This window comes from Lepisosteus oculatus, chromosome 6 (assembly GCF_040954835.1).
Source record: "Lepisosteus oculatus isolate fLepOcu1 chromosome 6, fLepOcu1.hap2, whole genome shotgun sequence".
In the NCBI taxonomy this organism is placed as follows: domain Eukaryota; kingdom Metazoa; phylum Chordata; class Actinopteri; order Semionotiformes; family Lepisosteidae; genus Lepisosteus; species Lepisosteus oculatus.
In genome coordinates, this window is record NC_090701.1 from 34,811,538 (window position 1) to 34,828,526 (window position 16,989).

Genomic DNA, 16,989 nt, shown 5'->3' on the forward strand with positions numbered 1-16,989 from the left:
AATATTTACTGGCTGAAATGGATCATCAGGTTTATAATTCTCAATCTGGAGGTCTGTATATATAGCTTAATTAACTGAGATGATTCAAATATAGCAAATGTCTTTGCAGCCATTCTTCAATTAAAGATCTAAAATAAAGGTTATCCACTTCATAACTACTTTTCTGTTTATGACTGGAATTTGTATTAGATGCGAACTAAAAAAGTGTTCAGTGACATGGCAGCCGCAGAAATCAGTTGTCCACGCTGAAGTCAGATTTACTGTATAGAGCTAAGAATCATATTCATTATTTGTGCTATTCCACACAAGGTAACAGTTGTTTCTGCCAGACGTTCACTAGAGTGATTAGCCTACTATTTGTATATAACTGGGGCGTTTTCATACAAAAATAGTGATTTAGACTTCTAAAAAATGAGATAAAAAGGGAAACTGTAGCAAGCTTAAAATACTTTAAAAAATGTACTTGAGGAACATAGGACCAAACCTATTTTTCTAGAGACAATAAAATATGTGTTTTATTTTAAATATATTTACATCACTTGAGTATGCTATGAGATCTTTTTAGCTATCAGAGGGAATAAATACAGTTTCGCTCTATCAGGCAAAGAAATCTTTAGAGCACAACTAGATTAGTGTAACTGTCGTATAAAACAGAGCAAAAGAGTGTCAAGATTTTGTTGCACATCTCACAAGATTAGGACATAAAACTGAAAATACAAGCATGTTCAAAACTAACATCTGGAGCTGAATTGTCTTTTTCTGCACACTAATAACGTCAGGGAACTAAGCCCAGAAATTCAATATGCACCTCACTACAGAGCTAGAGACTGCATTTGACACCTAGTTGGTAAACCTGCTTTATGAGTATTAACAAAAATGTTTCATTCTGTAATGTGGTTTCTTAATAGGGGATGCTTCTTTGATTCAATGCGATTTAAGATCTCTAGCACTCTAGACATCAACAGTGAATCACAACTTAACACTGTCTTAAACTTCACAATCACTCTTCAGAAGTGAACTGAAGCCTTTTTTTTCTCGTTAGTGAACAGTTCCAGGCACCAAGTAACTGAAATTGCATTGACCTCGATATGCTAGCGTGATCACTTTTTAAAGAGCCAGAGCTCAATTCGCATGTAACTGAACAGAGCACATTTGATATATTGTGATATCCTTTGGATAATGAATACCACATGAAAACTCAGGAAACTCTAAAACACTTTACAAAGTCAACGGCAAGGCAGGTGATCAAACATGTAAGTCTATATGAACCGATATTAGTACAAGTAATTATCACCGGGGTGGTTCCACAGTCTACTCACTTTTTTATAGGTTTTGTACATTAATTCTATCCAGCAGGATCCACGGGTATTTTTTTATTAAACTAATAAAAGCCGCATTTGGCAAATTCAAATTAAATGCTAGATTCATGGAGATTTTTTAAAAGATCAAAATCTAAAAAAATCCAGAAAACATACTCAGAAACTTGCCAATAAATATTATAGGCTTAAATAAATTAGTTTTAAATGTGAAGCCATTTATGAAAAAAATAATTACCTTTTTTCTCTTTCGTGTTCTAACTTGATCCGTATGTCCTGCTAAGGAAAAAGAACACAAATGTTAAATTCTGAACAAAGCCTATGTGCTTAATGATTAGATGGATACTGAATATCCAACATGTTTTTCAGAAGCCATAAAATGTGTCAAGAAAATTAAAGGCAGCAAAGACAAAATGGAGAAAAAGACAAGGAATAACAAATGAAGAAAAAAATCCTACTTCATTACTACAGGTGACAAGGTTCAAATACTTTTAAGGCACATTCCTCAGGGTGGACCTTACTCTTTCACATTTGTGACAAGGAAATATAATTCAACATAAGAATGGCAGTTAATGAAAATCGACTCTAAATCATCAATCCTAACTGAACACAAAAACTAAGCAATGAAAGTGTGCTACTAAAAAACAACATTATTCTGTTCACAGTTGTAGCAAAAATTTTTTGCCTGATGTGATCTCTCCATTGCTAATGGTATATCTAGTTCTCTGTTCACTTATAACTTTTCTTACACATTTTCTTTCGGCCTTAACTGCACAAATTGGAAAACTTTGTCCAAAGTAGTAGGAATATAAATTCATACATAAATTGCATATTGTAACGCATACGGCCACCATTGCAGGTTGTGCGACCTGTGAATAGCAGGGACCACAGCCGTCGGGCTGAGGGGAGATTTCCCTTTGGCTCAAGAGGCTGGGTCCCTGTTGAGTGATGCCGGAGGCCCAGGTTTGAGTCCCCATCGGTGGGGGGATAACCAGAGCCGGCAGCAGCGAGGGCGCGTACCCATGTGAACCCGAGAGCGCTACAATATTCATGAAACATAATTTATTTCTTATACAGTACGTGCGACTGTACTATCCTCTCACACTAATAATTCAAATTCAATATGGTACCAAAGTTAATAGTGTGGAATAATAGTTTCAGTAGAAGTATAGACATAGAAAGACTGACATAAGTCTACATAAGATTTTAAATCTCAACAAACAAGACAAGCTATAAATAAATAATAAAACCTTAATTGTGTACACAGTTACGTACTGTATACAAACTTTTCACTTCTAATTTCTCCACACCCATGACTAAATGCTTCTTATTTAGTATTCCGCTTTTTCTTTATTTTATATTTACATACTTTCCTTTTAAAAGGAGATGGTCTATGATTGTCTCTTCACTAGATTCCAAGGTAAGAACGTATGAATATAAAAAGTTTACAAATGAGAAGAGGTCATTTGGACCACTAAGCCCGTTTCGTAGTTGAAATTGGCAACACATCTCTGTTATGCTCTGGAATCAGTGTTGCCTGTAACTGTGCCTGAGGGAATGAAGAAGCTAAACAATCAGCAGCTGAGACATTAAGTGAAATGTGGCTCATCACTGTTGACGTCCCAGCCCCTCCTCTCCCAGGTGAGCTTGTTCTGGGCCTGCTGCACATTATTCCTACTCTACTACTCTCCATCTAAGCCAATAACACCGTCATCCGCTATCTCACAGCAATACTAACTCAAATACTATTAACTGCTTGCACTAACTCCTGTTCACTTTCTCACAGTAATGTTCTACTCACAAACTGCTACGGCTCTCCTCTGGCTCTCCAGTGGAAACACACCAGGCTTGCATTTATTACCACCAGAGCCAGAAGCCAGACAGACTGCCCCTCCTACTCTTCTTCCATCAGAGTCTGGGAATGGTTTCCCAATCTTTTTACACTACATTTCTATTTTAAAACCGCAAACACCACTAAAACTCAAGCTTTCATTCACCCACAGGCATGACCACACAGGAGAAAAGGTCTGATACAATCTGACAGACGACTAGGGTATGCTCTCTACACTTCTGGCTTCACTGTCTTTTTTATCCATTTACTGTGGCCTTTTTCTGTCAGAAACCTTCAGGGATATCCGTCACTTACACTTACAGTACATAGAGCACATGCCACTGCTCTGCCTTATTGTATCTCCTGTGGCCACAGCTGCCCTACTCTGCCATTCAATAAGACTGTTTACTCCAGTTTCTCTGAAGACGGCCCTGTGGATGGCTTGGATGTTCCACCAGCTTTCCAACACTTTATGGCTCCTACAGCCAACAACATCTCTATCCACACTGCCTCCCCGACAACCACACTCACATAGCACATACTGTATTTCTAACACCTCCACTGCCAGTGCCAGACCTCTTCTCCAGCGACTGCAGCCAGAAGCCTCTGCTGCTGAGTTAATAAGGCTGCTTTCTCCAGGTTCAACAGAGCATTCGCCAGAGAGAGTGTTGCTTCTGAAAGAGTTTAAATAGGTAGACTCCCAGCTGCCACCCATGAAGGAATCAAGGCTTGGTAGCTGTGAGCTCCCGGATGAGCACCAGCTGACAAGCTGTCAGAGTCCTCTTTTGGAATTAGCATATGATTAGTGTTTTTAACTGGGAATCAGAAAAAAATATATTTTAAAAAGTTTAAAGGGATGTCACATGACAAAAAAACTAAGGGACACATTAAATGTAACACCAAAAGTATATATAGAAGGGTGGCATAGTGGTATAATGTGAAGCCTCACAACTGCTCAAAGCCAGCAATGGATACCATGTAGTCATGCCCCTGAAAAAACAGTTCTCTTTGCTTTTTAGTTTAAGAGTACACACTGTAATAAACCTGCACCACACTGCTATGCAATTAGTGTAAAATATTAGGTACCATAAAGTCACAAGAATAAGAGAGGTGCTGTTAGATCAGAGCTGCACATCCAGCAACAAACAATGAGAGACATAAGAAATTGCATCTTCAGCTGTCATTTTAATTAAGTATAATGGATACTGCCTGTGAAATTATAGTTGTCTGACTATAGCTAAGTTTATTTAACATTCATTTATATACAGTAACTAGTGTTAGTCATGATTTCTAGGGTAGAAACTAATTGAAGATACAAAGTGTTGATATTTAGACCTTGACCTCCATAGACTTTAACAGAGTGGCAGAAATAACTATCTACATTCTGTAAATTCATATTATAAAAATAGAGGTGGCCAATGCCTGCAGCTGTGACTGTACATTTGTATCAAACACTAAGATTTTTTTTTTTGTTCTTGAGCAACTGCTGTTTAATGATTTAAATGACCACTGGCATGGAATGATGCAATAACCCAAAGGCATGTAAATAATGAACAGCTGCTGTACTGACATGCAAGACAACTATAGAAACACACCCATTAAAGACCAAGCCAAGCCTTTAGTTGACAAGACGAAAAAGAAAGCTGCTTTCTGCTTAAAATGATTACACCACTGAATGCTATCAAGCCACACCCTTTTTGAAAGATTTATTGCTGTTTCAGCATCAGCAAGAGACTCTACCCCAGACATTAAAATACTGTGCTGAATGGACGATCAAATAATTAAGATATGTGGGAAAGAGGTCAGGTACATAAAAACTGTAATTTGAATGGATAACTAAACATACATCTATAGATGCAGACGTGCTTCTGAAATTGAATTTTAAACAAGCGAACTCTCCACAAAAGAACAGAGTTGTATCTATTCAGGCTTTCTATGTGGTACGATATTATAATATTTTTCTGTATTTGTTATTTACATATTTTATATATATATAACTATAAGTCTATGCCTGTGACATACAAAAACAGAGACAAACGGCTCTGTTAACACTGTATTATCTCCTAATAATGCAAGATTCACTTGAATGTATAATGCCCAGGAGAAATGATGCAAGAGCACTTCTCCAAGAGCACAGGTGAAGCCTGGAGGAAGCTGCTTTGTGTCAGCTAAACCACAGGACTGCAAGTATTCCAAAACCTCGTCAGGAAATACCCATACACTGCTATTTGCAAGTTTCTAAGGGTCCTTTCTTAAAATAATAATTATTTTGCTAATGACATAATGCAGTACTGGTATTCCAAAAACATAGGACAGACAAAAATATATTTTTGTTAATTATGCTCTTCTTCAAACTTACCATAAATTAAGAGACCATTGTGACATTAACATGAAAGATTAACTGAGAAGTGTTCACCTCCATCTGCAACCCAGAGCTCTTATGTAAATACAAAACAGATGAGGCAGGATCATATAGCTTACCTGTCTGAAGGACAACGAGTTGTTTTTTGTTTTATTGCTGTTAAGATGTGCACAACATCGACCCAAGGCAGCCAGGTCTTTCATAATGGAGTTGAGGGCTTCCTCGTCATCTGTAAATAAAAACAAGATTGTAAGAAGGTGAGATTCATTCATAGGCAAGCATCGCCTGTTATGATTTATATTGACTATAATCAGTACCTGTGACTGCACTTGCACAGGTTTTGGATACAAGATCCACTTCAGAACTACAATGACAGCTGTAGCCTGTTTATTTCTGTTTAGTGTTACAAGGAAACAAGGAAACCACAGGTTTCTCCCGTTGTCAGTTTCAAGCTCAGGTAACACGCAGAAACCTGAGTTCTTGAAAAATCCAGCCATGGAAACTTGCATACGTGGTGCAAGATCCTTCATTATGCCTCATCTTGCTATAACCACATATGGATCAGTACACCCTGCCACTTACATTTGTTCAACAGCATGACTTTAATATTTCAAATGACTTCTGGGATTACACAACTTGTACAAAATAAAATTTGATTAGGTGTTTTATATGGCGGCACACACAGTTGAAATTGCATTCCTAAACGGGCAAGCGACAGTTGCAAGACAGGGTACACCCTGGCCAGGACACTGGTCCATCGCAGGGCACACACAAACACACTCACCCCAGGACCAAATTCCCAGAAGCCAATTAACCTACCAGTATGTTTTTGCAACTATGGGAGGAAACTAGAGAACCCACTGTAAACTCACACAAACACAGGGGGAAGAACTCTACATGGATAGTACCCCAGGGTGAAATTAAACTGTGTCACCGTGCCGCACACATTGTATTTATTAAAAAATAAGTCATTTCTAACAATTCTACCTTGTTTTACATTCTGGTGGGTGACTACAGTGCACATTTACACATCCTCACTTATACACGCAAAAACAATTGTAAGTGAAGTTTAATAGAATTAAGGCTATAAAGAAAACTATGTGATTTGTGTTGGTTTAAGTTCTTATGATATTTACTGGTTGCATCATCCATTTCACAAACGACAGAGGGCCAAAAGATGGGGAATTTACATTTAGAAGCACATGAAATTTGTTCAATATGTTTGCCAGAGGCTTACCTTACTGTAATATAAAACAACAATAATAGAAATCAAGACAAAATGAGCAGAAATTAGAAGAATTAGAAGAAATACAATGTTCTGTAATACAAGTATCTCATTTTTCCATGTTTTTTAATTCATTATATATCATTTATCTTAAGTTGTTTTTGCCTGAGATTCATACCTGACTTAATTAAAATAATGTATTTGAATGTTTTAACATACATTTAGAAATAAGGACAATAAAAATTCCACTGCATAGAAAAAACAATCTTCTGCAAGCCAGACAAACCTCACGTTTTATAATTCAGGCATTGGATAACTATCTATGTACTGTAGCAGTACATGTGGCAAAGGAACTTTCCAGCAGAACCACTATGATCTCACAGGGCTGAGGTACAACTTAAGTATTAGTAAAGAAAATTGAAGAAGTCCCTAAGGACAGCAATTCTTTTACAGTTTTGTAGATGAAGTTTACTAACATGAATGGGAAAATCCCTACTCTGACTTTTATTCTTCAATGAAGAAAACAAGAAGTACCCACAAAAATGCATTTCTTTTTGCAGCTGCTTCTGTCATTTCATGTTACTCATATCAGACAATAATTAGCTCCCTTTTCCTCAGTCACATTATCCTTTTTAGGAATCAAATAAATAATTGAGACCTAAGAACATTCAAGCTTATTTTCTCATTGAGTTTCATGTACAGCATAGCTTCCTAATAGTTTAAAAGTAGCTCCTAAAAATTTGCAGATTTTAAATTAATGTAATCCTAAAACCTTTAAAGTATCTTGAAATCTCCAACTATGCCTGAAACCTGAAAGGACACTTTAAAGGCTTATAAAATAGATATACGTTCATAAGCAGTACATAATAGGCTTAAATTAACAATTCCCGGGGCCAAATAACAAATGGTCTCCCATGTTAAATGAAGTAAGCAAGTGGTTCTCAAACTTTTTGGACCATGTACCACCCCTGATCAAACCAAAGCATCCAAGTACCACATACTGTACAAGTCATCTTCTCATAGGAACCCCAGAAAATCTTATTGACCAACATGTGCGCGCATGCGCGCACACACTCACATACACATATTATCGATATGATAATAAACTTTATTTGATATAGCGCCTTTAAAAGTGGCTTCTCAAAGCGCTTTACAGAATGACAACAGGAAAAATAAGAATTAAAAATAAACAATAAAAAAGCACCTTTTCAGTGAGAGGGGTGAGCCTGTTTAGTCTAGCAAAGCAGATTTGAATTCATTGGTCGAGCCATGATACAATTCACAACAGAGTCTAACAGATTTTATATCATCAGACATTTTTTTGACAGCCAAGGCCTCGCGGTGGATGTTGCAATGCGTCCACTTCATATCTGGAGCAACTTCTAATTTGTGCAACTACACCGCTGTGTCGGCTTGTCATCGCTCTAACACCATCTGTACAAACTCCGACGCGTTTTATCCTGTCGATGACATTCTCTTCGATGCATTTATTCAGAAGCTGTAATATGTGCTCTCCTGTAGTTCCTGTTGGTAGTGGCTTACAGAACAGAAAGTCCTCATGGGACGTACCCTCAAACTCGTATCTAACGTAAACGAGCTAATTGGCCAAATCAATTACGTCTACAGACTCGTCTAATTGCAGTGAAAAGCATCTGCTCATCTTAACGCGCTCTATCAATGTACTTTTGACATCATCCGCCATACCAGTAATTCTACCAGTGACTGTCTTTTGAAGGGGGCAGCAGCTTTTTCTCCACACATAATACGTGTCAGCTCTTTTGCAAACGGTAAACAAAGTTCTTCACAAGTAGTGTGGGGCTTACCTGCTTTAGCAATCCACATTTTCCCCATTTACGTTTCAGAAGTTTTTATTTCATGCACATGGGAGCGAAACTCAGTGTATTTTTTTCAAATTAACCTAGAACAGTCCTTAGATATCTATCACAGTTTCCTGTGCTCACAAGATTGCCAGTGTTCCAAAACCATGCACGTTCTCCTACCTCCCTATTTGCTGAAGATAACTTTTTTTAAAATACAATTGGTCACTTGCGTTTGTAGTATGCATTTCTATGCTTTCCTGTGCTTACTAGGTTAGCATTGTTCCAAAATCACGCACATTATCCTACCTTCCTATTTGCTAGAAATAACTTTTTTTAAATACATTTGGTCACTTACATTCATTACATGCATTTCTATACAATGGTATAGAATTACATAGTAGCTCTTTTGTCCACTCAAGAATTAGCGTGCGCTGTATCATATCGGACGTAGGCTGCGTATTTGACACGTAATAAAATAGAAAATATGGAAACCGGTCCCAATTTTTCAGTGCACACAACAAAGTTCCAGGGTCATATGGTATACCAGCTGGCGGCGGCCATACCATAGTTTGAGAACCACTGAAGTAAGCTAATTAGGCCTAATAGAGATTATCTGGAAAAAAAACTTTAACACCATGTAAACTTTCTAGAACTAGAATTATCCTCTCCTGAGATAACTGAACAATGTGCTTGCTTAATGAGTAGGAATTTACAACCTTTCAGTGTCCTTTAATTGACTGCAACTTGACTCTGTTACCTGTGGTGTTCGAAGAATTCAGACACTGCCCAGCCATTGATAAAACAAACGATACAGGATGCATCAAACAGCAGGGCATGCTGGTCCCTGGGGCTCCATTCTAGCCAAGTTCTCAAGCAGGAGCAATCATGTTTAATTTGATCTTTTTAGTCATTTTAAGTGCTAAAAGTGGAAATGCTTAGGTTTACCTATAAAAGTGAGTTATCTAAAACATGGCATTTTTCCCAGGCGCTGAAAACTGAAAAAGGGACTGACTAAGCAAGTTATTCTTTCAGTCAAGGGTTCAATCTAGTAAATCAGTGCGCAGCTGGGATGGATTTGTAGAACTTACTTTAACCATGGCAGGAAAGCGTCATGTCCTGCCTGCATGGTGCTCTCAGCTCTCATTGTATAAATCTAAATTCCTCGATTCACCTTTTCTAAATAACTACAAGCACAAAAGACAAGAGTTTGTATTTACGAAGCTTTCTGAAAGAAATTTCAAATGGTTTATTGATGAAGTTTAATTAATTAAAAAAAGAGGTATCCTTAATCTGCACTATTTCTTCTGAGTATTAGCTACTGTATATGTTAAACACGTGTAGGTATAAAATCTATTGTATTATGTTTTGTTAATATTCTGTGTTTACCGAGAAGTAAAAGCAGCATACTTTGAAGATTCTGTCAGGCGAATCATTTGGCAGCTTTCCACTAAACACCAGTGGGAATAGCTCATGCAGCTTGGATTCATTTTACAGTGTAAAAGCACACCTACAAGCAGTACTGTAAGCCCTCTCAGAAAACCGCAGCTCTGCAACCAACTCGACAAAGCAATATTTGATTGGTAAACCCATGAAATGTATTCATTTTACTTTGTTGAGGTATGATAAACCAAAAGTTTTTTCCATTCTTATTAAGGACATTACTTAGAAAATCTAGCAAATATCAAGAAGAAACAAAATACTTTTCTCACCATGAGAAAATCACTAGATTCATTATGCCATTGAAATGGTTTTCTACTGACAGATACTGTTCACAAAACCTTAATGAATCAGCATTGTCTAGATACCTATGTCAGCAGTACTTCAGAGTCTTAGATACTTATCTACACTAACACAAAAGATACACCTTTAATTTTTTTATATCACACAAGCCATGCTGTACTTTCAGACAAGCTTGGTTCAAAGGGAGCAACTGTAATCTCGTCTGAAAGACATTAATTGCAGAGCAGCATGGTGCACACTTAATATAGTGAATGCTCTGCTTCTGTGCAGAGAGGAGTACTCGGGGGACAGAACTATAGAGGATACACTGCTGCTTTTGGACAATAAATCAATTGAATCATGGACTCAAAAGCTTTCATTTCAGTAGTTCCTGATTTTAGGAACCAACTGTATGTAGAACAGAGATACTGTATGTGATGTGAAACAGCAGGTTTTCTGGTTAGACCTGAAAGTGGTATCACTTCAGTGTGCATCGCTCATTGAAACACTGCATCAAAAATGTGTGAATGAAGAATTCTGCTGTGAAGAATGTGCAATTTATTTTTATTGAAACGCACACAATTCTTGTCATCACAGTTAATTTGTACTGCATTCTGGAAAAATGAAAACAAGTTTTAGACATTGAATGTGATTGCTTTCAAGTACAAAAGGCTACATTTAATTTTATTTTCATTATCTGAAAAGATCTTGCTTTAGATTATTTATACACAGGTACATTTATTAATATAATGCAATAAATGTAGTTCTATTAACTCATATAATATAATATTAAACATTAAATAATAGGAAATCATTTTCATACTGTAAATGTAAGACCATCATTGTTATTTAAAATGAGATGTACAGTAGCTGGATGTTAGATATAGTGCTTTTTAAAATTGTTTAAATGTTCTGTTAAGTTTTTAATGATCTCCTTCCTTCCTCTGGCCCTTTTCCAGAAATTCAGTCTGGATTTTTATAATATTTTTAATGCACTATTTAATGCACCCTATCAAAACCAGAAATTCAAACTTTCATAAATACATGGAAAATTGATGAAACAAGGGGAAATGAACAATGTAAAAACTTGGGACTGACACCAAAAGATTGTTATATTTCTTGTTTTTGTTTTCCAAATAAGCAACCAAACTAATATTTTATAACAAATCCAAATTTGCATCACCATATATAAGCTTTTAATACTTTTTTGTTTTCTTAATGAAAATTATACAAAAATTGTGGAAACTTGGTGTACTCCTATAACAACATGCATACTGCATGTCTCTACATTCAGACAAAACGACAGAATGGTGGAGTGGTGGAGGCACAACTAGAATTGAATTGTCTAGAGACCAATGTCAGCAGTACTTCAGTGTTTTACAGTAGATACTTATCTACATGGACTATTATTGATTCTGAAGACGTACAAAATGTTCAAATATCAATACATAAAATGCTTCTGACCTCATCTTCCAAAGACAGCAATCCAGCTACAGATGACAAATGAGGGATTTGTGTAGCGACAGATTATAATTCGATTTAGCGCATTATATTCTAATCTTAGTACATTCTTTTACATTTTACTTGGTATATTCTTTTGTTGACTGCATGCATTGGTTATTTTCTCTTTTAGGTTCGCATCTGGTTCTATTTTGAGGTTTCACAAGCATGTTTGACATACACCTTAACGGGCAAAAATAAAAATAAACATAGAATTATGCTGATATGTAAATGGCTTATTTCTTCCAAACGAATTTTGAATTTAAAAAATGAGGAACTGCAAATAAATCGGGTCTGAATTACCATTCTATGCAGATGATCCAGAAATCATCTGCAAAAAAATTTCTATGCAGATGATCCAGAAATGTCCACACTTAACCTAAAATCATCATCAAATTATCAAATTATGATTCAAATCTAAGTACTCTTCAGCCCTCGAGGATCAGAGTTCTCTTCAATTCATCATCAGTTTACAGGTGATGCCAGTATTTAAAAACATTGAAACTCTATTAAACTGACTTGACTGAATTTCTCTAAGACCCGGGTAGGAGATCACTGTTACACTGCTACATGAAAAAAATAACCTGTATTCCTTTAAAGGCATGTAGGCACTGATCAATGGTTGTACAACTACTTTATATTTTCATTGACATTCAAAATAGATTTAAATTACTCAAAATTCAAATCATGTATAAAGTCTCACTTTTAACAAAATGACGGGTATATTATTGTACCAGCTACAATAAAGCTGTTCCCTACTAAATTAGGAAATACTCCTCAGAATTCACAAGTATTCAGAAGTAAATGAAAACAGCCTTTAAAAATAAAAATCTGAGCTCAAACAAGAAATCTAAGTTTCTTTTCCCACAACCTTTAAAACTGGGGACTTACTGTTCTGAAGAAAAGCTACCAGTTTTGGACTAAATTCTCAGAAACTCTGATTCACTGTAATGTCAGAAAGACAAGGAACAGACAGTATAAAGAAGTCTTACTTCCCCATTAGTTATTTTCAAAGGTTAATGTTAAGACAGATGAGCACAACTCCTGTTCATCCAAAAGTCTCACTCCATTCATTAGGGGTTTTCTATCTAGTGGCCTAGTATTCGTGATAAACTTCAGCTTTATTTCTTTACCATAATTATTATAAACTTTATTTGGATTTTATTAACAGTATACATTGCCATACATTTTAGATTTTTAGTCATCTGTTTTTCTATATTTTTTTTATTTTTTAAAAATAAAATAGACCATTATGGTCTCTTAACCTCCCTCTCAATAAATGAGGTTTTATGACACTAAAGATGAAGCATCTAAAGGAGCATTCTTTTGGAGAATATACTGTATACATTAATTTTAAGGGTTTGAGCATGTTCTTTCTTTTTAAGCTTGCATATATGTATTAAATAAAGAGCGGTCTACTTTATATGCTATTTTAAACCATAAATATTAAATGTGTAGTTGAAATGAAGTACATTTGTATTAATTTCAATTGCTAATTTATATGCTATTTTAAAGCATAAATATTAAATGTGTAGTTGAAATGAAGTACATTTTTATTAATTTCAATTGCTCATCCAGGTTTCATTTCTTAACTAAAATGTCTTGTACATCTCAAAAAATAGAATTACATACCAATTTCATAACTGCATTTCTTTAAAGTTTGAGAACATTTTAAAAACTGTTCTTATCATCTGGAAAACATACTACATTATGATTTGATTATTTGATTGATGACAAATGGCAACACTAATATGTGAATTGCCAACATGAGGCAGCTGAATGAACAAAAAAAAAGCAAGGAGCAGATAAACCTGTTGCTTTTAAATTCTAAATTTGGAACCATTAATTAACTAATGCACAGGAAAACATTTCAGAAAACATTTCAGATCGTAACACTGATTACAAAAAAGTAAATTGATGAATCTGAGGATCTCATCCAGTTATTTCTTGAATAGCATGTCTGGGTATTTTGTTTCATATTCCCAGGTAAAAGTATTAAAAAGTGTCATGTTCAGCTTTAAATCTACAGAACTTCACCGCAATTGCTACATGTATCCGCTTGTTTCATGACTCACCGTACATTTAGACTTTTAATGTACATTTTTCCAGCAGAAAAAATATTCTCGTTGTAGTACTTTATTATGTAGTTATATTGTGGAAGGCTGTACAGTTCTTTATTTTCCATGCTCAGGGTTGCCAGGCAGTGAACATATACTTTACTGTACTTTCAGGGTGTTTCAAGTAATAAAATCAGTGAAGCTCAGTAGTGTTCCCATGGATGCAACTTAATCCATTTTTGGTACCTTCCCAAATATAAAGATCAAGCTTTTCTCCCTTTAAATGTATCAAGATATCAAGAAAGTTCTACATTCCAAATGTTTCCATTTTTTTCTTCTCAAACAGACAACCCTGACCAATCCCGACAACAGAACCAGTAACTTATGGATTTTAGGAATTTGGATTAAATGTCAAACGTGGAATTATGGTCCCATTTAGCTAAGAGATAACACTTTGTTTTGAAAATGTAAAAAGATCGTCAATAAGACTATGAATTGAATATTGCATTTAAGTAACTGATCTTAGTCGCATTTGTGCCACAAGCTGAAAACTTAAGGAGGCACAAAATAAAAAAAATACCCTTGAGCTCATATGCTTCTACTGTACTTGCACAACAGGAGTTTTTCAATTTCAGCAGAAACCATAGAATGTGGAAATCCATTTACAAATGACAATATGGAAGTAAAAGAAGAGCAGGTTTTTACAGGATGTAATATTAAGATTAGAGGGAATTTCAACAAATATCAAAACATCCTAAATGTTTTTTTTAATGATATATTACTTTATCCTTAGGATAGCTACTTGAAACTATAATTTGACACACAGGGAATTAAACAGAAAAAGCAGAAAAATTTAACTTTCTTACCAATATGAAATTGTGTGTGAGTGTGTGAGGGGAGCTAGTTACACCATTTAGTTACACACAAGGATATTTACTAGAGATTATATTCAGACAGAGCACATTAAAATACAATATATATGTATATAATATATACAGTACAAGGTTGATTAAAAGGTAAAAGATATCCCACACTCAGTTTAAGACATCACAGCTGTTCATTATTCAAATTGCTGAAGTACTTAAATTTAAATAATAATGTAAAATACAATACTGTATAATATAAGGATATTCCACTTTGCAATACATTGTTGTTGACAGTCGACATAATAATTTGACTTGTTTTGACCACTTCATATCTTGTATAGAGCAAGGAATCTTCTGGTAGCTACAGTTTAGCAGTTCTTATTGACGCTCCATTCTCATTATCTGTAGTTAAAATTGGGTGAGAGGTATGTTAGGTGGCTTGTTCCTGGCATGCTAGGTGCCATATTTAAAAAAAAATGCTTGTTATTCTGCAAAAATAACTGCAATATCTGTAGTCTTGAAAACACACTAACAATAAGGTGAGTGTAGTTTCCCTTTGCACCTGCGAAAAGGTGCAAGTTTCAGCAGGTGTACATATCATTGGAATCCTATACAGATTTAATAGAGCTACATATCCAGTTTTCAGAAAAGCATCAAATATGTTCACTACAAGTATGTGAGTATATATACTAAAAAGGCTTTTCAGGTAGGACTAAACCAAACATACAAAGTATCTTTTTATTTTGGAGCTTTAAAAACATTGCAATTCGTAATATAAAATTTAAAGATGATAACAATTGTAAAACCCAATTTCTTGCTTATTTTGTGCTTCAAGAACGTCTGAACAATCCTTGAATCTGGAAATCAACTACTTCCATATAGTCCCTTGTACCACCTATAAGAAGCTGAAAATCCTAGAAAAGAAGAATCTGTGGATATACAGTAAAAGCAGAAAACCCTGTTCCATGAAAAAACACCCCCTCAAACACAAACACTAGCGTCAACCGATTTCCTTTTTCAAGTGCTTTCCTCTCAGAATGAGAGATGGCTGACGGCTCGGAGCCGCAGCTCCTCCAGGAATGTTGACGGCCTGAGCTCCAGCCGCCAAGGATACCAAACAAACACAAGGGGCCCGGTGTGGGAGAAGAGTGGTGCAACTGTGACGCAGGGTAGTAAATTAAGGCATTACATCACTCGCTGAACACACAGCTGCCAGACCACACAGGCCAGGCCAGCAACACACACTTGATGCACAACTCCTTCAGATTCTGATTCTGGTTCACCAAGAAAAGTGAGGATCACCTGTGCTTAGTGGTTCCTGTATGTCATTATGTAAGCTTTAGGAATTTTGAGTCAGTTTAGGACATTTGTGGGTGGTTTAGTGAATATCATGGTGGCAAAATCTATTTTAAAACATACGTTTTCTGGTATGTTTCAGATGCGCTATGTCAAAATTGCAGTGTGGGGAAGGCTTTCTCATGGCAAGGGTGATAAATAAGTGATAATTCTGGAGCATTTCCGAATGCTGTGAACAACATATTAAATATTTACTGTATGTAACTAGTGTTGCTTTCAATTTCTTTTTAGATTTCAGCTTAATGGAGATACCAAGGTTTCAACAATTACAATACCATTGCTGGTAAAAGTTCTTAGAGGTTTTTAAATGAACACTTTCTGCTTCTGAGGCTTTCCTTATTCCTATGCTGCAATGGGCAACTCATCCTGGTTACCAGAAAAATGCAATCTGGAGAAGGTAAGCGGATAACAAAGGCCTAGACACAACACTGTCAATAGCTTTTTCTAAATCTGTTCTTTCAGTTTACACTCCACTGTGCATAAGTGGTTGTAGGAACTGGTCAGCTGGAGAAAATCATCATAGCAGGACATAAGACAAATGTCCTTAATGAAAGCCAAAAATGATAGGGCTTTAGAGGCTGGAAGAAAATTCTTCCACTAGATTACAGCCTGAAATATGCACAAAAACCTCAAAGCTCAGAGCTTCATTTGCAGTAAGGCCCTCATGTCTCGTCTGAGGACTGGGGACAAAGTAAAAGAATGTGACTATGCTGGGAACAAGTGGAGATACTGGGCAACATATCCCAAACTCTTACAGAGTCACTCTTACAGTGACAGAGTGCAGTATGCTGGAATGGAGCATACGGTGGCAGAATGCTGGAACAGACCCTAGCCTACTCTTAAAAGTCAAGATCACAAATCAATTTGAGAGAAGTATATACTGTATGCCTGAAAGATCCCTCCCACACACCAAATGGAAACATTTATAGAAGATGTT

General features: G+C 35.9%; 1 protein-coding gene across 4 annotated transcripts in view; it reads right to left on the reverse strand.

The window, feature by feature from the left end:
* map3k22 (mitogen-activated protein kinase kinase kinase 22) overlaps window positions 1–16,989 on the reverse strand; it is a 72,431-nt gene that overhangs the window by 27,014 nt on the left and 28,428 nt on the right. For 3 of the 4 annotated variants that reach the window (XM_069191218.1, XM_069191219.1, XM_069191217.1), the window contains 2 exons: window positions 5,629–5,738; window positions 1,555–1,595 (listed from right to left, as the gene is read on the reverse strand). In XM_069191218.1, the coding sequence (XP_069047319.1) occupies window positions 1,555–1,595; window positions 5,629–5,738 (151 nt within the window). The remainder of the gene's footprint in view (window positions 1–1,554; window positions 1,596–5,628; window positions 5,739–16,989) is intronic. The other variant, XM_015354300.2, reaches the window with a different exon arrangement.